The sequence below is a fragment of the Panthera tigris genome, chromosome E2 (assembly GCF_018350195.1).
Source record: "Panthera tigris isolate Pti1 chromosome E2, P.tigris_Pti1_mat1.1, whole genome shotgun sequence".
In the NCBI taxonomy this organism is placed as follows: Eukaryota; Metazoa; Chordata; class Mammalia; order Carnivora; family Felidae; genus Panthera; species Panthera tigris.
The window spans coordinates 42,196,479-42,223,130 of NC_056674.1; the positions used below are offsets into that span (position 1 = coordinate 42,196,479).

General features: G+C 36.9%; 1 protein-coding gene across 7 annotated transcripts in view; it reads right to left on the reverse strand.

Moving 5' to 3' along the window:
• TERB1 (telomere repeat binding bouquet formation protein 1) overlaps positions 1-26,652 on the reverse strand; it is a 41,512-nt gene that overhangs the window by 734 nt on the left and 14,126 nt on the right. For 6 of the 7 annotated variants that reach the window (XM_042970009.1, XM_007090389.2, XM_042970008.1 and 3 more), the window contains 9 exons: positions 20,180-20,332; positions 18,151-18,282; positions 17,434-17,559; positions 16,166-16,323; positions 12,163-12,509; positions 10,919-10,983; positions 10,539-10,634; positions 4,561-4,710; positions 4,198-4,263 (listed from right to left, as the gene is read on the reverse strand). In XM_042970009.1, coding sequence (XP_042825943.1) covers positions 4,198-4,263; positions 4,561-4,710; positions 10,539-10,634; positions 10,919-10,983; positions 12,163-12,509; positions 16,166-16,323; positions 17,434-17,559; positions 18,151-18,282; positions 20,180-20,332 — 1,293 coding nt within the window. The remainder of the gene's footprint in view (positions 1-4,197; positions 4,264-4,560; positions 4,711-10,538; positions 10,635-10,918; positions 10,984-12,162; positions 12,510-16,165; positions 16,324-17,433; positions 17,560-18,150; positions 18,283-20,179; positions 20,333-26,652) is intronic. The other variant, XM_042970013.1, reaches the window with a different exon arrangement.

Genomic DNA, 26,652 nt, shown 5'->3' on the forward strand with positions numbered 1-26,652 from the left:
ACTTTAATTATCAGCCTTGATAAATATTTTTTTTTTAAAAGGGTCTTTTGAAATTCACTTTTAAAAACATTCACTACCTGTATGGGTGCTCAGCTTGATTAAAACTCAAAAAACAGGCTGCGCAAGGGAGAAGGAAGTTTTTAACTATCTGGTTATTGGGGATACTTTCTACAACAGAAAGAATATGCAGTTGGTATCTGTGTACATAAATATCTTCTGGTGATGATTACTAGGAAATAGTTTTCTTATAAGGTTTTTTATTCATTGCTAACTCATGTTATCATTGTAGATAGATGTTGATAGGAGGAGTTTTCTGTACTTCCACTTAAGGCTGCTATTTACTTTAGAAGGAATTGAAACAGTGGTGCTGGGACAACTTTAGAAAATCTTGCCCTTGCAGGTCAAGACTGTGAGCCATTTGTCTACTTCTCCTAGGATAGGAGGCATGGTTCAGATCTTTTAAAACATAAATGAAAATCTTACCAGCAGAAGGCTGAGAAAACACTGAAAATGTCTGATGATTACTTAATGGTATTACTTAGAATGCAAGGTCCAGGAAGATAAGAATTATTGTCTGTTTTGCTCACCGTTATATCTCCAGTGCCTAAAATAATATCTGGCACATAGTAGATGATCAACAAATATTTGTTAAAAAAAAAACCCTAATTATTGGTAAAAAGTGTTTCAAAATTATCAATGAAGTTCTCCTTACTTTTAGCTCTACTAGAAAGCTGTCATTATCTAAGAAATAGAGGATTTCAATTTCACTTGCTTAATGATTTGAACTCATAATCAGGAGTGGACGGGTTATTATAACGTTCAGGATACTGGGGTCCAGGAATTGTTCATGTAAAGCCAATTCTCACTTTTCCAATACAGCTGCCATCTCACTGACTCCTACATCTGTGCCCAATTCCTCAAAGGTTATTGCAGCAGAGTACTGGGCAGCCTAAAAGGAGGAAGCAGCTCTACCCCACAGGGCTCCCCTTTGTGACTTCTTTAGTGACTATCTTTTTATTTTTAATGCTTGGTTACTTTTGAGAGAGAGAGAGAGAGAGAGAGAGACCGACCATGAGCAGGGGAGGGGAAGAGAGACGGGGACAGAGGATCCGAAGCAGGCTCTACACTGACAGCAGCCAGCAGGAGAGGGAGTAGGGGGAGGGGGCGTAGCTTGAATTCATGAACCACGAGATCATGGCCCGGAGCCTAAGTCAGATGCTCAACCAACACAGCCACTCAGGAACCCCTTTAGTGCTAGTCTTAACATTGATCAGGCTTTAGGAAAGGGTAAGGGAAAGTAGGCAAGAAGGTTCAATTCTAGGGACTCTTATTTTTCAAAATCTCTCAAGACACCAGTCTATCCTAAAAGAGAGCCAAGTCTCTTTAAATGCTTAGATGCTGCAATGGTCTCTTCTCAAAAGAATGGTTTCAAATTTGAATGCAACCTACAACCAAATGAATGCTCATAAATGTGTCTTGAAATGAAAGGGAAATCAAGGAGGAAAAATGGCAGTGTACCAAACATTCTTAGCCTACTTGTGAAAGAGAAGTTCAATCTAATCAGTATCTCAAGATGCCTTTCTAAATTCTAAAAAAGCAGACCAAATTATTAGCCATTTGGCGTTAGCTAAAGCAATTCTAATCTACAAAAAAGATGTATGTACTTATGAGCTGAATGTCACTTAACAGTATTTAGGATCCCTCTGTGTAATCAATGTACAACCACAATTATGTGCTTTTCGTGAGGCTTTACAAATGATTTTACTATGTAAAATGATTATAGGATATTTTAAAAAAATGTTTTTTAACATTTACTTATTTTTGAGAGAGACAGACAGAGTGTGGGCAGGGGAGGGGCAGAGAGAGAGGGAGACACAGAATCTGAAACAGGCTCCAGGCTCCGAGCCGTCAGCACAGAGAATGATACAGGGCTCGAACCCATGAACTGCAAAATCATGACCTGAGCCGAAATTGGATGCCCAACTGACGGAGCCACCCAGGTGCCCCAATTATAGGATATTTTAAATTGTTACATATTTGTTTTTAAGTCATGTTGCTGAAAAAAATCCATTATTCATTTGATGCCAACTCCTTGTCAAAAGCAAGTTTTCCAAATGCAACATGTTTCTATGGAAAAACAACCATTTTCTAACAGTTTCTACGGAAAATATTACTTCAAAAAGTGGGCTGCCCTAGAGGAGTACTGTAATTAATTTTAATTTGCATGCAGAATTTTTAATTAATTTTTTAATGTTTATTTTTGAGAGAGAGACAGACAGAGTGTGAGTGGGGGAAGGGCAGAGAGAGAGGGAGACAGAATCTGAAGCAGGCTCCAGGCTCTGAGCTGTCAGCACAGAGCCCGACGAGGGCCTCAAACTCACAAACTGTGAGATCATGACCCGAGCCAAAGTTGGATGGTTAACCGACTGAGCCACCCAGGTACCCCTGAACACAGAACTTTTAACATAGAAAAAGACCCAGATATAAAAAATAAATTTCAGGGGTGCTGGCTGGTTCAGTCAGTAAGAGTGTGTAACTCTTGATCTCAGGGTTGTGAGTTCAAGCCCCATGTTGGGTAGAGAGATTATAAATAAACTTAAAAAAAACCACAATATTAAAAATAAATTTGAAATTTCTTTTAAGGCTTTAGCAGTGAAAATGGCCAAATAAAAGTATATGGTAAAATGTTTCCATATGAATGTCTAAGTATCTTTGCAATAAATAACAGAACAATTCAATAAATGTTACTAAATTCCAGGTTACTTTGACAAGTAAAGTACTTAACTGCTTATTCTTACTCTGCAGGTATTAATTTCATATGAAGAGAAGAAAATGGTAATGTTCACTAAGTCTCTGTAATAAATTTGGAATGGTTATAAACCTGAAATTTTAACCCTGTAGTTAAATAAAAATTCCCATAAATTAACTCATCATTTAAGAAGCATTTTGGTGGGGCGCCTGGGTGGCTCAGTCGGTTAAGCGTCCGACTTCGGCTCAGGTCACGATCTCGCGGTCCGTGAGTTCAAGCCCCGCGTCGGGCTCTGGGCTGATGGCTCGGAGCCTGGAGCCTGCTTCCGATTCTGTGTCTCCCTCTCTCTCTGCCCCTCCCCCGTTCATGCTCTGTCTCTCTCTGTCTCAAAAATAATAAAATAAACATTAAAAAAAAATTAAAAAAAAAAAGCATTTTGGTTTTTTTAAGTTTAGTTTTTATTTTTACTATTATTTTTTAATATCCATTTATTTTTGAGACAGAGAGAGAGAGAGATTGAGCACAAGTGGAAGAGGAGCAGACAGAGAGGGAGACACAGGATCCAGAATCTGAAGCAGGCTCCAGGCTCTGAGCTGTCAGCACAGAGCCCGATGCAGGACTCGAGCCCACAAACCGTGAGATCATGACCTGAGCCGAAGTCAGATGCTTAACTGACTCAGGCACCCTTGTTTATTTTTAGAGAGAGAGAGAACGTGAGTGGAAGCGGGGCAGAGAGAGTGGGAGAGACAGAATCCCAAGCAGGCTCCACACTCTCGGCGCAGAACCAGATATGAGGCTCGATCCCATGAACCATGAGATCATGACCTGAGCTGAAATCAAGAGTGAGATGCTCAACCGGCTGAGCCACCCACGTACCCCAAGAAGTATTTTGATTTTTAAGCAGGGCTTTAAAGGTTTATACTATTTGTCTCTTAAATTTTGATTGTTTGAAGTGCTGTAGTTATGAACCAAAATCTTTTGCAAAATCTCTCTGAAGCACTTATCCATAGGAGAATAATTTTGTTCTTAAAATAGAAATGTGATCAGGAGGATAGGACAGGGACTTCTGGAGAAAGACAGGCTTGCATTTGAATGTAAGCTCTGCCATTTGCCAACTCATTATGCCTTAAAGTGGAAATAAAATACTACACACCTTATAATGTTATTATAAGAATCAAAGGAAATATCCATAAAATACCTACCACCTAGTAAGTGCTTAATAAATGTTAGTGTCCTCCTGCTTCTTCCCCAGCGGGCAAGCAATTAGTGAGAAAGCAACATGAGGAAGGGAAGTGGGAAGCCCCTTTTCTTAGGAACTATGACCCTCATCAGACCCAACGGTTATCATTTAAGAACCATCAATGGGACTGAGAAACCATCATTTAGCTGTCCTCTTTTTCTCAGAACTATATGAAATTTAGGTTTATTTAATAATTAAATATATTAACTTATTCCTCCAGAGGTAGTAGATTCACTACTGAGTTGTCGTCTCCTACGTGGGGTCAGCAGAATTTCTGAAAAATACAGAAAACATTTAGTGTACTTAGAGTATCAATCTGCACATCAATTCCATTAGTATGATAGTTCCTTTTCCCCCCTTCTAATGGGAATCCTTAGATGGATTAGGAAGAATTTTTAAATGACCAGAGACTAAATCTTTTCCCTGGGTACATCTTAAAACACTGGTTGCTCTAAGATATTTTCTTTTCAACATGATTTTACCCTCTAACTTTTTAATATACTTCATGTTCTAGATTACAGTTCAAAAGGTATAGTCATAATAACAGTTTCAAAGCTGCTGAGTAAATTACTTTTGTTACAGATAAGTGATTTCCTTAGTTCACTTTTATATCTGTCTTCAGCTTCCACAATGACTTTGTGACGATCACACTGGTATGGGCAAGAGTGCAAGAGCTTGCTAAAATTTCGGCTATTCAGGGATTTTCCTACTGCTATGCAACCTAAAAGAAAACAAATTAAAGTGATGTGTAGGTATTACAAAATATCTAGTAACAAATCTATGAAAGCAAATATCTTTATGATGATAACTGAAGTAAAATCAGGAACTTAATTATAAATATGTCAAGAAGGTCAGTCATGTGAGAGATTAAAGACAATACAATACAGTGAAAAAAGTGTTGCAATAGAGGTATGAACAGTTAGGATGATATAGAAAAGGAGCATCTAGTTTGGTCAGGTTCTCAGCAGGAGTCACCATTAGGAAAAATACCCAGAAGAAGTGACTCTTATGCCCAGTCATCTCTTTTTGTCTCAGTGTTTTATTATGAAATTTTCAAGCACACAAGAGTAAAGGGAAAAGTATAATGAACTTCCACATATCCATCATTCACCTTCAATAATTATTAAGTTATGGTCAGTCATATTTTGTCTATAACCCACTTATTCTGCTCTGCCCTCCGTGTATACACTAGATTATGGAGCCTGGAATTTGCATGAAACTATAATTTCATCTGTAAATACTTCATATTCATCCCTAACAGAGAAGGACTTTTTTTAAACACACAAAACCATTATCAAACCTTAAAAAATTATGTCTAATATAATCTAATATCCAGTCAGTGCTTAAATTTCCCCATCATTTCAAAACTTTCTTTTTACAATTGGTTTGTTTAAACCAGGATCCAAAGAAGGTCCATCATTACCTTCAGTTGAAATGCCTCAAGTTTATTTTCATCAATCTATTCTCCTCTCTTCCTCCTTGTCATTTACTTGATATAGACACTAGATCATTTATACTATGGAGTTACCCAAAGGCTAGGTTTCATTGATTATATCCTAGGTGCATGCTTTAAAATGTTCCTGTGTGTCCAATAAACTAGTAATTAGATCTGGATGATTGATTAGATTCAGATTCAATTGTTTTTAGCAGAATTCCTCACAGGCAGTATTGAGGACCTCTCACTGTATCATATTAAGAGGCACATAAAGTCTGACCATCTCTCTTTTTTTTTTAATGTTAAGATTGATCACTAGGTTCAGGTGATGTTAGCCACATCCATCCATTATAAACTTCCCCATCTGCCTGTCACCTAATGGTATTAGTGGCCCACTACTAAAAGACTAGAAGTTAGCCAGGCAGGAAGTTGGCTAGGATGAGGACATTTCAAGTACCATAAACATGTGTAAAAGAACAAAAAAGTTGAAAAAGCATAGCGTGTTCAGAGAATTATAGGTAGTTTGGTGTGGCTGGAGTATAAAGTATGAGAAAAATGTAGGAGGAAAGTTGAGTCTTGTGAGGGCTGCAGGGGGCCAGATGACAATGGTCTTGAAAGCCATGCTATTTCTATCTGCAAGTCAATGGGGAAGGAACTAGAGGGTATTTATTAAGCAGGGAAATGACATGATTTCATTTGTGTCATAGAAAGTTTAGCTGAAGGTAAGAGGTTCAGTTGAGGGCTTACTTCAACAGTCCAGAATATAAATGAGGAATTCCGAAACAAGACATTTACAGGGAGAATGTAGAGATTTCTGAGGTTAAAAACTGGTGAATAATGAGCTACTGGGGTAAGGGAAAAGTTTAGGATAATTCTTAAGTAATTTGATAGTTGATTGAATGACAAAGTTTGGAATAAGCATAGCAACTTTCTGGCAGACTTAAAGAGAACAAATATGCAATAAAATTTAACAAGTGGAAGCAGAATAAAAGTCCACAAAAATTTAAAAGTCAGGCAGAGAGCCTGAGTCAGTGAGTTACAGAGAAGCATTGAGGGGCCTTTAGGTTGGTAACATGATAAAAAGCACATATTAGAAAGAGAAGTTAACAGCAATATGCTCATTACCGTTGGAGGTTGGTGAGACTTAAAACTGAAAAACAAAAAAGTGTAATTGAAAGTTGCCAGAAAGTTGCTGGTGTAATTGAAGCATGAAGCAAAAAGGGCCTATGTGGGAAAGAAGAAAAAATGAAATTTGACAGACTAGAAATAGGGGATATAAAGAGAAAAAATGGTTATAAATGATTTAAAGTTTGAAATCTGGGAGGCCAAAAGAATAGTGACAACACTAATAGAAATGGAGTGGCTGGAGGGAAGGCAATTTAAAAGGGAGAAAGATGCTGTGTTTTAAACACATTAACCTTGAAGTAAAAACAAGATATTGAAATATGCCTTAGGTGTAGCTAGAAAAGGAGGATGAGGCTATATATAATCCAAGGTAGAAGCCAAGCGTAGAGATAAAGATTTGAAAATCATCAGTAAAATGACAGGTGATGCCACAAAAGCAGATGTTGAAACAGCATTGAGTAAGTGCTATAGACTAGGTCTTGGGGAAATATGCAGAAATTTGGCAGGAAGAGAAAGATAAAGTAATAAAGGTGATAAAATGAAGTGTTTTTCAGACTTCTTGAGATGAGGACTAGTTCTATTAATCTGATCCCCATGCCTGCCAAAGAATAAACACTCCCTAAGTGTCTGTGAAGTGAATGAATCATCATTAAAGAAGGGAACTAGGAAAGAACCATCTCAAACAAACTAAGATATGAAAGGGAGTTAACAGTAATAAAGTATCTCCTCTGCCCTGTGGAATACTTCCCACCAGAGGTTCCCAAACTTTCTCACGTCATGGCATCCTTGAGATCTTGGTGATTTTTTATGGCACTCCTAGGCCAAAAGAAATACCAATCTTCTGTTAAGTCCCAAACAACTTAATAAGCATTTATGTTCTAATAACTTAGTAGCCATTTGAAAAAATAATACACTTAAATTGAAAAATATTTAGATTTCATTCTTATTAACCACAATTACTCCTTTGTTTTTAAAAGATTTTATTTTTAAGTAATCTCTATAAGCATCATGGGGTTCAAACTCACAACCCTGAGATCAAGAGTCACACTGCTCTACTGACTGAGCCAGCTAAGCACCCCTAAAGCACCCCTAATCAGTTACTCGTAATGCGATATATGCACTTACTAGGTACAGAACAAATTCTCCTATCTTGGAATCTGACTGACACTGCCACCCTCATTTCCTGTTCCACATTATTTTCATGTAGTGCTTGCTTTTTATCACAACCACTAGAAACTCAGGTCCACAATGACATGAAATCATCAAAAGGAATGCAGTGCAAGCTAATGGTGAAACTGTAACGAGTCTGAGCTAGTAGTTCCTGTGGTATCCAAAAGATGTTGATTATTATGTATTTCACTTATAAAATTTATTTTTTTAATGTTTATTTTTTTTGAGAGACAGACACAGAGACAGAGAGAGAGAGAGAGAGACAGACAGAGAGAGAGAGAGAGAGAGAGAGAGAGAAAGTGCTTGTGTATGCAAGTGGAGGAGGGGCAGAGAGAGAGGGAGAGAGAGAATCCCGAGCAGGCTCCTCGCTGTCAGCACAGAGCCTGACACAGGGCTCGATCCCACAAACTGTGAGCTCATGACCTGAGCTGAAATCAAGAGTCAGATGCTTAACAGACTCAACCACCCAGGTGCCACTCATTTATAAAATTTAAAGTATTTTGTCATGCCCTTTCAAGTTCACCACAGACCTCCTGGGAGTCTGGGTGGATAGTTTGGGAACTGTGTCTTTAAACTATTGAGAGGAGAGGATTCCACGAAATGGTTATCAACAGTGTAGAGTTACTAAAGAGGAGAAGAATTTTTTAAAAAGTCATTGGTTTGGCAGAAAAAAAGAGGCTTCAGATAATCTTTAACATTAAAGTTTAGTAGAATGGCAATAAAAGAAGCCAGATTGCAAGGAACTAAGAAGGAAATTAATATATTGAAAGAGAAAGGAGAAAGAGCAAGTATCTGGTAATGATGAAAGAAAGAGCCGATGAATATTTGAAGGGACAGCAAGTCACATAAAGTATTTAAAATTTTCCTTTTTAAGTTTTAATTTAATTTAATTTTATTTTATTTTAAGTAATCTCTACACCCAACGTGGGGCTCAAATCCATGATCCCAAGATCAAGAGTCACATGCTCCTCCAACTGAGCCAGCCAGGCACCTCTAGATGTTTCTCTTTAAGACAAGAAGAAATGAACATAGTTTAAGTGGGGACAAAAGAAGTTAATGGATAGAAAGGTAATGAAGAGAAAGATTTCACAAGTATTAAAATGGGGAAGAAAAAAGAGATGGCATTCAGATTATAGTTAGGTATAGCTAGTTTTAGAGTAATAGAGACAAACTCCACATCCAAGACTAAAGAGTAGTGATATTTTGAGCCTAACATGAGCCTCAATTTTGTCCACGTAACAGAGTGTGACACTAAAACAAAGAGGAAATACCAGGGTATGGAGGAGGAAAAGGGATGGATTAAGCGTCCCTTGGATGGATGGAACATTTACAGGGCCCCTGCAGAACAAATAACTAATGGGGCAACTACGTGGCTAGAACTAGAGGGTGTTATGCTAAGTGAAATTAGTCAGAGAAAGACAAATATCATATGACTTCACTCATATGAGGACTTTAAGACACAAAACAGGTGAACATAAGGGAGGGGAAGCAAAAATAACATATAAACTGGGAGGGGTGGTGTCTGGGTGGCTCAGTCGGTTGAGTGTCCTACTTCAGCCCAGGTCATGATCTCATGCTCTTGAGTTCAAGCCCCGCGTCTGGCTCTATGCTGACAGCTCAGAGCCTGGAGCCTGCTTTGGATTCTCTGTCTCCCTCTCTCTCTGCCCCTCACCTGCTTGTGCTCTGTCTCTCTCTCTCAAAAATAAATAAACATGAAAAAAATTAAAAATAAAATAAAATAAAATAAAAACAGGAGGGGGACAAAAACATAAGAGATTTTTTAAATATGGAGAATAAACAGAGGGTTGCTGAAGGGGTTGTGGGAGGGGGGATGGGCTAAATGGGTAAGGGACAGTAAGGAATCTACTCCTGAAATCATTGTTGCACCATATGCTAACTAACTTGGATGTAAATTAAAAATAAATAAATTATTAATAAAAAATAACTAATGGGGCATATAATACTAGAAACATTTATATACTAACTACAGACGTAAAAATAGATATTGTTTAACACTTAATGCCTAATGTGTACAGCATTATCCAGAATATACACCCACTGATGCTCTCTGAAAATATACAAAACGTTTACCTTACTCAGAAAAGTTAAACTCATAGATGGTATTAATTGTGACAAAAACAGAATAATAAAGTAAAAAAATGTTAGCTATGGTGATTCAGATAATGAATACTGGAAGCACCGGCTAATGCAGATAAGAGGTATTAATTTGAATGTTTTATGATATTCCAGATTGTTACTTCTCTAATGGAAATGAAGTGGGTTTTTTTTAATGTTTATTTATTTTTAAAAAATTTTTTTTTAACGTTTATTTATTTTTGAGACAGAGAGAGACAGAGCATGAACGGGGGAGGGTCAGAGAGAGAGGGAGACACAGAATCTGAAACAGGCTCCAGGCTCTGAGCGGTCAGCACAGAGCCCGACGCGGGGCTCGAACTCACGGACCGTGAGATCATGACCTGAGCCGAAGTCGGACGCTTAACCGACTGAGCCACCCAGGCGTCCCAATGTTTATTTATTTTTAAGAGAGAAAGTGAGAGTGTGCGTGTGTGCAGGCAACAGAAAGGAGACAGGATCTGAAGCAGGCTCCACACTGACAGCAGAGAGCCTGATGTGGGGTTCAAACTCATGAACCACGAGATCATGACCTGAGCTGAAGTCAGATGCTTAACCGACTGAGCCACCCAGGTGATCCTAAAGGCAATGAAGTTTAAATCATACAGGCAGAATTATTATAAAGTCTAGTTAACTAATATCATATAAAGTTTTAATCACAAAATAACTGTAAAAAAAATATTTACCTGAGCATCTATACTTTAACATTTTAGAATGACTGTCAGTTGCTAGAAAACTGATGACTTCTTTATTTATTATATCTGAACATAATGTAAATGGATCTGGAAAAAAATTGCAATATTTAAGATTCTTTTGATTAATGAAAAGGACCTGACATTTACATGATATATTAATTCTCAAGATTTTCATAAACTTTAGTCCTCTTGTTGGATAAACAGAAAGGTTCTGGATGTCAATAACAGGTGATTAAAGTATTTACACCAGAAAGGAGTCGAAAGTGTGGCTTATATGTTAGAGGGCAAATATACCAATTACATTTTTAGCTGTATTAGTCACCTAAATATGTTCTCTTAAAAAATCAAAGAAGAAATATTTTTAATCATACCTGTTACTGGTAACTCCTGCTTTCTATTTTTGACAACAGGAATTGGAGGTTTAAAAACATGGTCACTAAAAGAAAACAGACACCAGAAATTAAAAGTAAACATACTGCTCAGTGTGTGCACAAATGTTTCTGTAAGCAGTGGTGTGATTCTGGGTGTTTGGCAGGCAGGAGATGGAACCAGGATCTACCAAAGTCTATCAAATTCTGCCAAAGTAGCGTTTGTAATGGTTATAGCCTCATTTCTAAAAGTGGAGTTAAATAAGATTCCAAAAGGCAATAATACTGATGCCAACAGAAACACAGGGAAAAAGTTATAAAAGAGAAAAACATAGGGTGCCTGTCTGGCTCAGTTGGAAGAAGAACATGCGACTCTTGATCTTGGGGTCACGGGTTCGAGCCCCATGTTGGGTGGAGAGATTACTTAAATAAACAAGCAAACAAACGTAAAAAAAAAAAAAAAAAAAAAGGAGAGAACAAAAGCAATGGGACAGAAAGCAAGAGAGCTGGCCCAAGGGCATATTTCAATGCTTTCCAATTCCACATCCCTGAGAAATCAGGTTAAAATTAACATCAAGAATGGTTTTATAAAGGAAAAAAAGGAGTGGTGATGATGTAATCCATCTCCCTAATATTCCGTTTACATTGCAACCTTCCCAGAATATAGCAGCAATACTCTTCAGTTTCCCTACTAGCACAGTATCCATCAGAGGAGAGAACACAAGTAAATTTTTAAGAAAAGCTACATCTCAGGTCCAGCCCCACAGGCTATCTGAGGGAGCAAGGTCATGAACTGGAGGTGAGGTGAAAGGAACAAATGAAAAGGTAATCCTGAGCCATATTTTCATCACACACTACTCCTTTTTATCAAATTAAATTTACAAACTGGTTTTTGCTACATTGCCGGTGGATTATTAATGCATGCGTTGTTACTTCAGGTATAGGGTTTCAGGTTAAGTTCTCTGAGTATCCTTTCTAAAATGCAAATCTGATGTCACACAATTTAAAATTGTCAAAGGCTCCCTACGCCCTGTGAGTGAAAACCAAAAATCCTGACTGTGACATGCAAGGCCCTAGATGAACTGGCCCATACTTCCCCATCCAAACTCCATTCCCAACATTTCCATTTAGGCTCCTCCCAAGACCATTTTTTATCATTTCTATATCCCAGGGCTTAATAACATAGTACTACAAAAAAAAAAAAAATACTTGAATAAATAAAGTTAGAAACAATTATTAAACTATACCTTGATTGAGAAACAGAATTTTTTTCAAAATTTGTTCTTTCATGTAAGTTTTGACTATAACTTGAATTGGCTTTATATAAAGTTTTATTTTGTCCACTCTCCCTATAACAAGCATCAACTGGATTTGTACTCTTTAACAGGGTCTTCATTTGGTGATCATTTGTACACGCTGTAGTTAGAATTCCATGGGATTTACAACTTGGAAGCTTTCTAGACTGGCTTTTATCCTTATCTTCTGCTTCAGGGCCTCTGCCAATACTATCTCCATGGAGGTGTTTCAATGTATTTTGAATATTTATGTTCATAGATGAAACATTATCCTTGTATTTTTCTCTTTGTATTTTTTCCTATAATGTAAAAATGACAAGTAAATAATTTCAAGATAATCCATTTGTTTTATAATCCAATTTATACTTTCTTTAAATAATATAGGAAAAGTTCATGATTGTCAACAGAATATACATAATAAAAGGTTTAAATTTAATTTAAAACAGTTTAAATTAACAGGAAAGGGGAATTTACTTAGTAAATGATCTGGGGACAACTGGGTAGCCATCTGGGGAAAAATAAATTGGATCCATATCTCACAATTTACACAAAAACAAAGTCAAAATGAGGGGAGCCTGGTGGCTCAGTAGGGTAAGCATTCAACTCTTGATTTTGGCTCAGGTTATGATATCACAGTTCGTGAGTTTGAGCCCCATATCAGACTCTGTGCTGACAGTGTGAAGCCTGCTTGGGATTCTCTCTCTCCCTCTCTCTCTGTCCTTACCCCATTCATGCTCTCTCTCTCAAAATAAATAAACTTAAAAAAAGTCAAAATGAGCTAAATATTGATATATAAAAAACTGAAATTGTGTGTATATATATGTATATACACACATATATATGTGTGTGTGTGTGTGCATGTGTGTATTTTTTTAATGTTTATTTTTGAACTAGAGACAGCGTGAGTGGGGAAGAGACAGAGAGAGACAGAAGATCCGAAGTGGGCTCTGCACTGACAGTAGAGAGCCCAATGTGGGAATCAAATTCATGAACCACAAGGTCATGACCTGAGCTGAAGTCAGACACTTAACTGACTCAGCCACCCAGGTGCCCCAGAAATTGTATATATTTTAAAAGAAGACATAATATTTTAACATTCCTGAGGGGAAGAAGGCCTTTCTAAATATCACACAAAATCAATAAATCATGAAGAAAAGAAACTAATATAGTTGACCCCATGAAAAATTTTTTTCAAAGCTCTACTATAGACCAAGAATAATATGGGTGGCTGGGGCGGTTGTGGGGAGGGCGGACTCAGATGAAAAAAAGGTCAGAAGCAAACCAAATGATTATCAAAACATCTAGAAAGAATATGTATAAGTCATGTCTTGGGGTATGATTTTTCTATCAACATTTATGAAAAGCTACTATAATGAAATATGAAAAAGATCAACAATAGTATATAAAAATAGGAAAAGGAGATCAACAGTTAATGGGAAAGGAAACATAAATAGCTCCTAAACTTATGAAAAAATGCCCCATCCCACATGCAATAAGAGAAATGCACAATAAAGCTACACTGAGACAGCATTCATCTAGGACACTGGCAAAAATTGAAAGGGTATACACTCTCATAACTTACAGGTGAGAGCATAAATTGCACAACTTCTATGGAGAAACAATTTGACAGGATTGTTCATAATAAAACTTGTACATCTTTACAAAAAAACCCTATAGATAGGGGAACCTTGGTGGTTCAGTTTGTTAAGCGTCTGACTCTTAATTTTGGATCAGGTCATGAGCTCACAGTTCATGGAATCAAGCTCTGTGTCAGGCTCTTGCTGACAGCAAGGAGCCTGCTTGGGATTCTCTCTCTCCCTCCCTCTCTCTGCCCCTCCCCTCCTCACACATATACACACACATGGCTGGGAATGGAGAATGCAAGGAAATACCTAAAGGGTACAGAGTTCCTTTCTGAGATAATAAAAATATTGTAAATGACTATAGTTGCACATATCTGTAAATATACTAAACACTACTGAATTGTACACTTTAAATGGGCAAATGGTATGGTGTGTGAATAACATCTCAATAAAGCTTTTTTAAAAAAGATGAAATACTAATATAAACATGCATAAACCTTGAAAACATTATTCTAAATGAAAGAAGCCAGTCACAAAAGACCATGTGCTCTACGATTCAATTTATATAAAAAGTACAGAATAGGCAAATATATAGACACAGAAAATAGTTTAGTGGTTGCCTAGGCTGGGAAGGTGGGAAGAATGGATGGGGAAATAGGGAGGGTGACTGCTAAAAGGTATGGGGTTTTTTTGGGGGGGGTGATAAAAATGTTCTAAGATTGATTGTGGTGATGGTTGCACAATTCTGTGGGTATACTAAAAGCCAATGAAATGTACACTTTAAACAGGTCAACTGTATGGAATGTGATTTACATCTTAGTAAGGTGGTTACAAATATATATATTTACCACCTGGGTGGCTCAGTCGCTTAAGCGTCCCTTAATTTCAGCTCAGGTCATAATTTCATGGTTCATGAGTTCGAGCTCTACATTGGGCTCTGCAGTGACAGCATGGAGCCTGCTTGGAATTCTGTCTCCTTCTCTCTCTGCCCCTACACTGCTCGCTCTCTCTCAAAAGAAATAAAAATAAAAAAATTTTTAGTGTTTTATTTATTTTTGAGAGAGAGAGACACACATAGCATGAGCAGAAGAGGGGCAGAGAGAGAGGGAGACACACAATCCAAAGTAGGCTCCATCCAGGCTCTGAGCTGTCAGCACAGAGCCTGATGCAGGGCTCAAACTCACAAACCACAAGATCATGACCTTAGCCAAAGTTGGACACTCAATCAAATGAGCCACCCAGGCTCTCCAATAAAAATAAACTTAACAACAAAATATATTATATATATTTTTATCATATATATTTTTATGTGTTTATATATATTTTACATATATATATAAAATATATATGGTAGCAAGACATTTACTCTAGAGTTGTTTACACTGGTGAGAGATTGAATATAATCTAAATGTCTCTCAATTAAGTACTAGTTAAATAAATTTATAATAATCTTTAATATTGAATACTACTCAGTCATTTAAAAGAATGAAATTACTATACTATTATACTAAGTTGAGCACTATGCTTTTATTTTTAAAAATACATGCACAAAGGAGCACCTGGGTGGTTCAGCTGGTTGAGCGTCCAACTTCAGCTCAGGTCATGATCTCCTAGCTCGTGAGTTTGAGCCCTGCATGGAGCTCTCTGCTATCAGCACAGAGTCCACTTCAGATCCTCTGTCCCCCATTTTCTCTGTACCCCTCCTGCTTGTTCTCTCTCTCTCTCTCAAAAATAAATAAACATTTACAAAAATTTTTGAGAGACACAGCATGAGTGAGCGAGGGGTAGAGAGAGAGAGGAAGAGAGAATCTCACGAGGTGCAGAGAGAGAGGAAGAGAGACTGCAGAGCCCAAAGCAGGGCTTGAGCTCACACATGCGGGACTAGAACTCAAAAACCAAAAGATCATGACCTGAGACAAAGACGGGTGCTCAACCGACTGAACCACCCAGGCGCCCCATCAAAAATAAACATTTTTTAAAAGTACACAAAGACACAAATTGTACATACATAAAAAAATATAGAAACATGTATATGTGTGTATATATACATACATACATATACATATATAAGAGAGAGAGATTACTTCTCCATCCTTTCTCTTTCTTGAACCCTTATTATACAGATGTTAGATCTCTATCTTCCGTGTCTCTTATTTTTTCAGTCATCATTTCCATTTCTTAAAAATCTTTTCTTTCTGTGCTCAAAGATGGTTACTCAAGTATCACTACTTAATTTTGAATTTAAAACCAATAAAACTTAAAAAATAACTTAGCAGGAAAAATATTTTACCCTCTAACCTCTACTGAAAAAACAAAACAAAACAAAAAACCTTGAAAAAAGTTCTATATTCTTTGAAACAAAAAAACCCCACCTCATTTCCTTCTCTTTCAAGCTGTTCTATTCTGTGTAGAATTTCCTTTGCTTTCTTCCAGTACTCTTCAAGATTCTTCTCTTTCATATTTATGTCTTCTAATTGTTTTTCATTCTCATCAAAAGAATATTCTCCTAGACTTAGACATAATTTTTCAGCTTCATAAAATGGGAAAAAATAGTTAATTTATCCATTACTGGAAATGTTTTTTTTTACACTTTAAACGTAATTTTAACACTAAATACAGACAACCTCATGCCCCACACCCCCTTCTCTAAATTTGGCCCATCTAGACTAAATTAACTGTCTAAATGGTATAGAAAATAAACACAAAGCAAGTGCTAGGCAGAGGCCCAAGACCCGGTCATAAATTAGACTTTAATCTGCAGAGTTATAGGAGAAAGAATATCATGAAAATATGTTATGCCAGATACATGAACACCCTCAGGTATATGGATACTGGTTTTAAAGTATTTTTTTTTCAACAGCTTTCATAGAGTGGTTCCTTCCTATAATCTTTTAAGTTTTCTTTTTGCATTTTGCAGCAGCAATTTTTCTTCCATGAAGACTAATTCAGTGGCCATTAATCCTTCAGTGCATGCTCCCTCCTAACACAGGGTCTTTGTGCCTCACTGTTGCTCATACCTGAGACATTTGCCCATAACAAATTCCCTTCTTTTCACCTAGTTAATGCTATATATTCAAATCTCAGCTCAAGAATCACTTCTTCCAAAGCCTTTTCTGCTCCAAGTCTAAAAAACACAGTCTTTTGTTCTATGCTCTCTAAGCTCTATTGCTCCATCCATTCCTAGCCCTTAGGTTAATATATAACAATTCATTCATTTTTGAGATTATTAATGACTACCTGTGTATCTAGTTAAACTAAGCTCTATGAGTGCAGACTGTTGTTTCTTAATAATTGTATCCCTAAAACCTAGCAGAGTGCCTGGCAAATAAAAGGCACTCAGTTTTTAAAATAAACAAATGAAATGTACTTTATAATTTAACCATAAGTCACCTGTAGACCTCAAGTTTAAGTCCTACAACAAAATTTGTCCACAATGCATAAAATAAGTAAATTCTCTATATTGTTTCTCTCTTCCAGATAGATTTTTAATATGGTGAAACACTCTAGTCATGTCCAAATCATATACTCTGCTTTTCAAATGTAAGAAGAGCCTGGGGACCTTAGGGGGTTTGGCTCATTCAGCAGATACAAATTCCCTTTCAGAAACTTTGGTATTTTTTTAAAGTAACAATATACTTACTAATTTTTTTGCAATTGTGAAGCACAAAAGTGGCAGCTTTGTTTAGTTCCTCACTCTGTGATTCAGTTAAGGCTTGTATCATGAGTGGAAGCCCATTGTTTTTAAAAAGGTCATACTGATTTTCCTCTGGAAAATATATCAAAAATGAGAGTAGAAGATAGTAAATCCTAAGCAAGAGACAGCAAAGCAAGGAGAATGGAAAAGTGGAGCAAGGAGCAAAGAGGAGAGAAGAGATTGCAAGGAGAGAGAGCGAGGAATGTAGAAAGGGTTGGAAAAGAGGAAAATGGACAGAGAGAGAGCAGGAGAAGATTGGAAAGAGGGAGGAAAATGGAAGAGGAGAAAAAAGAGAGTGATAAGTAGAGAAAGAAAGATAGGACTTTCAAAGGTTTTCAGTAAGCGAGAACAGGATTGGATCTGTGCAGCAGTGTACGAGTGGATTGAAAAATGGAGATACGAGAGAGGGAACACAAGGAGAAATCTATTCCAATAACATTGGTTGATGTTGAGGGGCTGAGGGCCTAAATTGGAACTGGGCAGAAAGGGATAAGGAAGAGTATGGATGAAGAAGGATGAAGAGCAAAATGACTAGTTTGGGGCCTGAATGACTTGGAGAAAGGCAGTACTTTTAAGCCTTTCACATGAAAATGAGGGAAAAAAACAAAAGTGGATTTCCACTCCACTGTTCTAATAAGCACACTGAATAAATTTAATACTTACCACAATCCTCTGTGCAATGACCAAGAGTAAGTATGATGCTAAATTTTTCTCCTGAATCCAGACTTTCATGAAGCAGTAATGTCAAAAGTTTTGAAACAATCTGATACTTGGATAGTATTACTCCAAAAGTAGCTATTAGTATAAAATAGAGGGAAAAAAGTATAAACTTCAAACTCATAACTATATATATATATACACTATATGTCAGATCTTATCCTGGGAGAATGATCTCATAACTATATAATATCTAACATTCATATCTCATATAATATCTAATATGTATGTGTATGTGTATATAAATAAATACATTGTAATAATATGGTGATTTACATAGTCCTCATTAATCCCACTTCCCAAGATAGGGACAGTTTACTAAAGCCTATTTTATGAAGAATGGTTTCTTCTCAATTATCCTGCATAATGCTGTGAGTATGAAGTAATAATACTACCTCCCTAAAAGCTGAATATGCTTACTCTCACCTTATACACCTGTTCTTATCTAGATGCACTATAGATCTTCCTATGTAACTAACTCCTGCCTGTAACTGAAATACATTATTAACTGCCATGGTTCTAATGTTAACGACACAGTGAAGCATCCCTGAAGCTGTCACAGTGAGATATAACAAAATTCAAGAAGCTGCCATTTTGTTATATTTCTCCTAACAGCATTTTTAACAGAGTTCACCCAGTGTCTAACAATATTGATATCAATAGTAAGGTTGTAAATTCTTCAAGGTACTAGATCTTAATCATTTTTGTGTCTCTAGAGCTCACTAAGAGCCCAGCACATAGCAGGCCCTTAAAAACTGATTTTTGGGAATGCAAGCTGGTGCAGCCACTCTGGAAAGCAGTATGGAGTTTCCTCAAAAAAACTAAAAATAGAACTACCCTATGACCCAGCAATTGCACTACTAGGCATTTATCCAAGGGATACAGGTGTGCTGTTTCAAAGGGACACATGCACCCCCATGTTTACAGCAGCACTACCAACAATAGCCAAAGTATGGGAAGAGCCCAAATGTCCATCGATGGATGAATGGATAAAGAAGATGTGGTATATATGTACAATGGAGTATTACTTGGTAATCAAAAAGAATGAAATGTTGCCATTTGCAACTACGTGGATGGAACTGGAGGGCATTATGCTAAGTGAAATTAGTCAGTCAGAGAAAGACAAAAATCATATGATTTAACTCACATGAGGACTTTAAGAGACAAAACAGATGAACATAAGGGAAGGGAAACAAAAATAATATAAAAACAGGGAGGGGGACAAAACAGAAGAGACTCATAAATATGGAGAACAAACTGAGGGTTACTGGAGGGGTTGTGGGAGGGGAATGGGCTAAATGGGTAAGGGGCATTAAGGAATCTACTCCTGAAATCATTGTGGCACTGTATGCTAACTAATTTGGATGTATATTTAAAAAAATAAAAAATAAAACAAGTCAAAATAAAAAAATAATAACTGATTTTTTAAAAATCACCTACTTATTTTTCAGTTTTTTGTGAATGTTAAAAGCATTGGTTATTACCGAGATTTACAGACTATCATTCCTCAGTGTCTGTACATGTGAGAAGCAGCCATGGGTTCAAGTCTGAGTCTGCCACACACTAGATATGGTTGGGTAAGTCAGACCTCATACTTATTAGAAAGAGGCATAACTTAATTCTTTATATAATTTTTTAAAATCTATAAATTGGGTTTTCCATTCCTTATGTTTCCCAAATGTCCATTTCTAACTTAAAGTTTTTAACTTAATATTGCTCTTTTGTGTTGAAACAAAGGTTTAGAAATAACAGAATCTTATCTTGATTCTATCATTAGACAAAGTCAGAAGTCCTAGTTTTGAACCCTTAGGGAAGTCATAACCTTCATGGGAAAACAAGGACTTGGAGATTCCTTCCACATGTGAGAAACTGGAAGTCCAAACCATGTTTGTGTTCCATCTACCATTTCAACACCTACCATGTTGAATTCAAACAAAACGCAATTATATAAAAATTACTAAGCATGTTTACTCACGATTATCAGCAATACACGCATCCACTGTCTTTGTCACCACCACTGCAAGCTTAGCACTGGAAACAGTCTTGTGTGAATCAGATTCCAGTTGCACAAGAACTTGAGACAATACATCCAGTCCACCCACAGATATAAAGTATTTCTGAACAAATGCTTAAGGAATAAAGTAGCAAGACTATTAATATCGCAAACAAGTGTATGGTTCCATTCAATTATTTTGCACTAAATATGACATTAACTTGACTTTTTCAAGTACTAAAAATCCCAAAATTAAAGAATGAAAAAATCTAATCTTTACCTTTAATCATAAAATAGGTCATTTACTTAAGTAAGAAATGCACTTTCACATGGAACAACTACACACACAGTACAGTGCTTCTCATGTGTTAGATATCTTTCTTATTTAGCAAGAACTGGTATGTCTTGCAAAAATGGCATTAGTAAACGCAAGTCCTTCAATAGAGCTATGAAGACTAGATTAATTCATTTAGTGTGATATTGCAATTAGCAAGCTGCCTATTTTCTGAATTCCAACTTAACTCATTCCTTAGATTGCTTGAATCTACAAAGGGCAAAGTAATTTAACTATTCCAAAAGAACACATATTTTATCCATCTTATTTAAGCATAATTGTTTTAGTTCTTAGAACATAAAATTATAACATATTATTGAGAGTCATAACAACTATTCCAACCAAAGACTCAGTGAAAAATACATTTTTTAAAAGTCGAAGTGTCTTGTTCCCCCATTGAAAATGATTCTGATGGGAAAGTATCCCAAGGGTCTGTGTATTCAATAGTCTCTACAGCCCCTATCCCAGCAGTGGGCTTATAACAAATGGATACATGGATTAATGATTATAATTCTGCCACGAACCTTCTTCCCAGTATACCCTAGTACTACAAATTGAGCCAAGATGATTTAAACAAAAAAATTACTTTTTGTATTGTTCAACAAAACACAAAGATCTTAATCTAAAAAAACATCATGTTCAGAATTTTCTACATTTGGGAAAGGAACTGTTAGGAAATGTTATCAAAGGATAAGCAAACATTTTCGATATTATGGAGACTCCAAAACAGGTTTCTTTACTGCAAAATATTTTCATTAAAAAAAAATTCTTGAAAAAAGAAGTATTTTTATTTTTATATTTACTTGTTTTATGGGGGGAGAAGGAGAGAGAATGCATGCATGAACAGGGAAGAGGCAGGGGGGAGAGGGGGGAAAGAATCCCAAAGAGGATCTACACCTGCAGCACAGACCTGACATGGGGCTCGAACCCACAAACCGTGAGATCATGACCTGAGCTGAAACCAAGAGTCAGACCCTTAACCAAATGAGTCACCCAAGTACCCCTAGGAAGTATTTTTAAATGCTTAAATGAAAATGGCACTGTATTACCATGATTTCTAGTTATGGCCCATGTAATAAAAATTTATAAACACAAGAACATCCTAGTCTACACTTGTATGCTGAATATTTCAAATTTCATCTTATATTTCACACCAGTTTGCTGACAGTAATGAGGTTCTAAAATTATTATTCATCCAAGTTGACTCTTAGATAAAAAGGAAATGTCAAAGCATCATGGAGAGAATCCAATTTTTGGAATTATAGAGCTAAGTTCCTTTGCATGTGAAACATGACTATTTGCTTTAAATGTGTGAATACAGAAATATACCAACAACATGTGAGAAAGTTCTAGTTGCTCCACAACCTCATCAACATTTAATATACTAGCCTTTTCCCTTTCAGCCATTGCAGTGAGTGTGTAGTGGTATCCTTTGGGTTTTAGTTTGGATTTCTCTAATAACCAATAATTCTGAACATCTTTTCAAACATTTTTTCAATGCTTATGTATAATTTAATATTCATATCTCCTTTGCTGACATATCTGACCAAATCTGGCCTCTTTTTTTTTAATCATTAGGTTGTTTTTTTGTCCTACTGATTTGTAAGAATTCTCTATATATCTTAGGTGTAAGTTCTTTACCAGGTGTACATTTCACAGATATTTTCTCCCAGTCTATGGCTTTCCTTTTCAGCTTTTAATTTCAGTGAAGTCCAATTTATCATTTTCTCTTTAGTGGCTCATACTTTCTGTGTTCTAAGAAAGCTTTGTCTTCTCCCAAGTTATGAAGATTTGCTCCTATGTTTTCGTCGAGAAGTTTTGAAGTTTTAGTTCTTACATCTAGGTCTATGGATCATTTCAGGTTCATTTTTGTATACAGTGTAAAATTAGGGTTGAGATTCATATTTTGTGTATGGATATCTACTCTTTCCAGCACCATTTGTTGAAAAGATTATCTTTTCCCACATGGAATTATTATGGCACCTTTGTAGAAAATCAACGACTATCTATGCATGGGTCTATATATGGGCTATTTTGCTGCATTGACCTAATATGTCTACACTTACATCAATGCCACACTTTCTTGATTACTGTATAATAAGTATTGAAATCAAGTTATATAAATCCCATAATTTTGACCTGTTTCAAAAAGTTTTGACTATCCTGGCCCTTTTGCATTTCCATGTAAATTTTAGAATCAGCTTGTCCGCCAATTTCTACAGCAATGCCTGCTGGTATTTTGATGGGGAATGTCTTGAATCAAGAAATGAAATTCAGAAATGACATTCTAATAATACTGAGCATTACAATCCATGAGTGTAGGGTATCTCCCATTAACCTAGGTTTTCTTTATCTCAGCAAAGTTTCATATTTTTAAGCATATAGACATTGCACATATTTCATTAAATTTATCCCTAGTTTTGTGGGGTTTTTTTGTCTTTTTTTTTTTTTTTTTTTTTTTTTTTTTTTAAGTAGGCTTCACACCCAGCATGGAGTCCAACTTCAGGCTCTAACTCACAATGCTGAGATCAAGCCCTGAGCTAAGATCAAGACTCAGACGCTCAACTGACTGAGCCACCTTGCTACTATTTAGAAATACAGTTGATTTCTGTATGTGACCTTGGATCCTACAACCATGCTAAAATAATTTATTCATTCCTACAACTTTATTTTCGATTCTTCAGACAATCGTGTCAGCTATTAATAAACACTGTATTTTCTTCTTCCTTTTCGATCTCTATGCGTTTTTACTTTCCTGCCTTATTTCACTGGCTGAAATACCCAGTAAAATCTTAAAGTAATGAGAGTGGCTATCATTTTTTTTCCAATCTTGGCAGAGTGGGGAAGGAGGAGGGGATTAAGTTTTTTACCATTAAATATGCTAGCTGTAGTGTTTTGTAGAGGCCCTTTATCACATTGAGAAGTTCTGTCTATTCCTAGTTTACCAAAAGTTTTTGTCACAAATACATACTGACTATGTAAAAGCTTTTCTTATATCCTTTTAGATCATCATATAGTTTTTCTTTTCTGTCATCGTCTGTGAAAATGGTGAATTTTCCAATGTTGAACCAATCTTGCATTCCTAGGATAAATGCCACTTGGTCATAATATATTACCTTTTCTATATATTACTGGATTTAATATTTTTATGTTAAAAGAATGTTTATTCATTTATTGAGAAAGACAGAGTGGTGGAGGGGCAGAGAGAGAGGGAGAGAGAGAAATCCCAAGCAGGTTCTGCACTGCCAGTAAAGAGCATGATGCAGGACTTGACCTCACAAACCGTGAGATCACGATCTGAGCCAAAATCAAGAGGATGCTTAACCAACTGAGCTAACCAGGCACCCCAATGTTTTTTTAATTTTAATTTATTTAAAAAATTATTCATTTATTAAATTTACATCCAAGTTAGTTAGCAGATAGTGCAACAGTGATTTCAGGAGTAGATTCCTTAATGCCCCTTACCCATTTGGCCCATCTCCCCCTCCCACAACCCCTCCGGTAACCCTGTTTGTTCTCCATATTTAAGAGTCACTTAGGCTTCATCCCCCCTCCCTGTTTTTATATTATTTTTGCTTCCCTTACCCTATGTTCATCAGTTTTGTACCTTAAATTCCTCATATGAGTGAAGTCATATGATATTTGTCTTTCTCTGACTAATTTCGCTTAGCATAATACCCTCTAGTTCCATCCATGTGGTGCAAATGGCAAGATTTCATTCATTTTGATTGCTGAGTAATACTCTGTTGTATATATATACCACATCTTCTTTATCCATGTGTCCATCGATGGACATTTGAGCTCTTTCCATACTTTGGCTATTGTTGATAATGCTGCTATCAACATTGGGGTGCATATGCTCCTTCGAAAGAGCATACCTGTGTCCCTTGGATAAATACCTAGTAGTGCAATTGCTGTGTCATAGGGTAGTTCTATTCTTAATTTTTTGAGAGACCTCCATACCATTTTCCAGAGTGGCTGCACCAGTTTGCATTCCCAACAGCTGTGCAAAAGAGATCCTCTCTCTCTGCATCCTTCCCAATATCTGTGGTTGCCTGAGTTGTTAATGTTAGCCATTCTGACAGGTGTGAGGTGGTATCTCATTGTGGTTTTGATTTGTATCTCCCTGATGATGAATGATGTTGAGCATTTTTTCATGTGTCAGTTGGCCATCTGGATGTCTTCTTTGGAGAAGTGTCTATTCATGTCTTTTGTCCATTTCTTCACTGGATTATTTGTTTTTTGGGTGTTGAGTTTGGTAAGTTCTTTATAGATTTTGGACACTAACCCTTTATCTGATATGTCGTTTGCAAATATCTTCTCCCATTTCTGTTGGTTGCCTTTTAGTTTTGCTGATTGTTCCCTTCACTGTGCAGAAGCTTGTTATTTTGATGAGGTCCCAATAGTTCATTTTTGCTTTTGTTCCCCTTACCTCTGGAGACATGTTGAGTAAGAAGTTGCTGCGGCCAAGATCAAAGAGGTTTTTGCCTGCTTTCTCCTCAAGGATTTTAATGGCTTCCTGTCTTTCATTTAGATCTTCCATCCATTTTGAGTTTATTTTTGTGTGTGGTATAACAAAGTGGTCCAGGTTCATTTTTCTGCATGTTGCTCTCCAGTTTTCTCAGCACCACTTGCTGAAGAGACTGTTTTTATTCCATTGGATATTCTTTCCTGCTTTGTCAAAGATCAGTTGGCCATACGTTTGTGGGTCCATTTCTGGGTACTCTATTCTGTTCCATTGATCTGAGTGTCTGTTTTTATGCCAGTACCATACTGACTTGATGATTACAGCTTTGTAATATAGCTTGAAGTCCGTAAAAAAAAAATTTTTTTAATTAAGCTCTGTGCCCATCATGGGGTTTGAACTCATGACCCCAAGATCAAGAGTCACATGCTCTACCAACGGAGCCAGCCAGGCACCACTGATTTGTTAATATTTTCTTTTTTTTTTCTTTTTTTTTTTGGGACAGAGAGAGACAGAGCATGAACGGGGGAGGGGCAGAGAGAGAGAGGGAGACACAGAATCGGAAACAGGCTCCAGGCTCCGAGCCATCAGCCCAGAGCCCGACGCGGGGCTCGAACTCACGGACCGCGAGATCGTGACCTGGCTGAAGTCGGACGCTTAACCGACTGCGCCACCCAGGCGCCCCGATTTGTTAATATTTTCTTAAGGATGTTTGCATCTATGTTCATATATAGTCTTCTTGTAATGTCTTTTTCTTTTTTAAAAAAAACGTTTGTTTATTGGGGTGTCTGGATGGCTCAGTTGGTTAAGCGTATGACTTCAGCTCAGGTCATGATCTCACGATTCATGGGTTTGAGCCCCGTGTCAGGCTCTGTGCTGACAGCTCAGGGCCTGGAGCCTGCTTCAGATTTCGTGCCTCCCTCCTCTCTCTGCCCCTCCCCCACTTGCTTTCTCTTAGTCTCTCAAAAATAAACATGTAAAAAAAATGTTTTTTTTAATATTTATTTATTTTGAGAGAGATAAAGTGCGCAAATGGGAAAGGGCAGAGAGAGGGGGAGAGAGAATCCCAAGCAGTCTCCTCGCTGTCAGCACAGAGCCTGACATGGAGCTTGATCCCATGAACTATGAGATCATGACCTGAGCCAAAAACAAAAGTCGGACGCTTAACTGAATGAGCCACCCAGGCACCCCTCTTGTAATGTCTTTTTCAAGCTCTAGTGTGGGAATAATTCTGGTCTTTTAAAATGTGTTGGGAGGCATATCTTGTACTTCCATTTCCTGGCAATTAATGTAGATTTTTTTTTTCTCTAAATGTTTGGTATAATTCGCCAGTGAAGCCATCAGGGCCTGGAAATTCCTGTTTTAGGTTTTAAACTACATATTCAACTTCTTTAATACATATAATAATATTCAAATCATCTATTCTTTTTCATTTTAGAGAGAGAGTGCATGCACATGAGCAGGGAAGAGGGGCAGAGACAGAATCTTAAGCAGGCTCCCAGGCTCAGCAGAGAGCCCAACACAGGGCTCAAACTCCAGGCCCTGAGATCATGACCTGAGCCAAAATTAAGAGACAGACACTCAACTGACTGAGCCGCCCAGGTGCCCCTGGAAGGTATCTATTTCTTCTGAGTTGGTGTTTTTCAAAGAATTTGT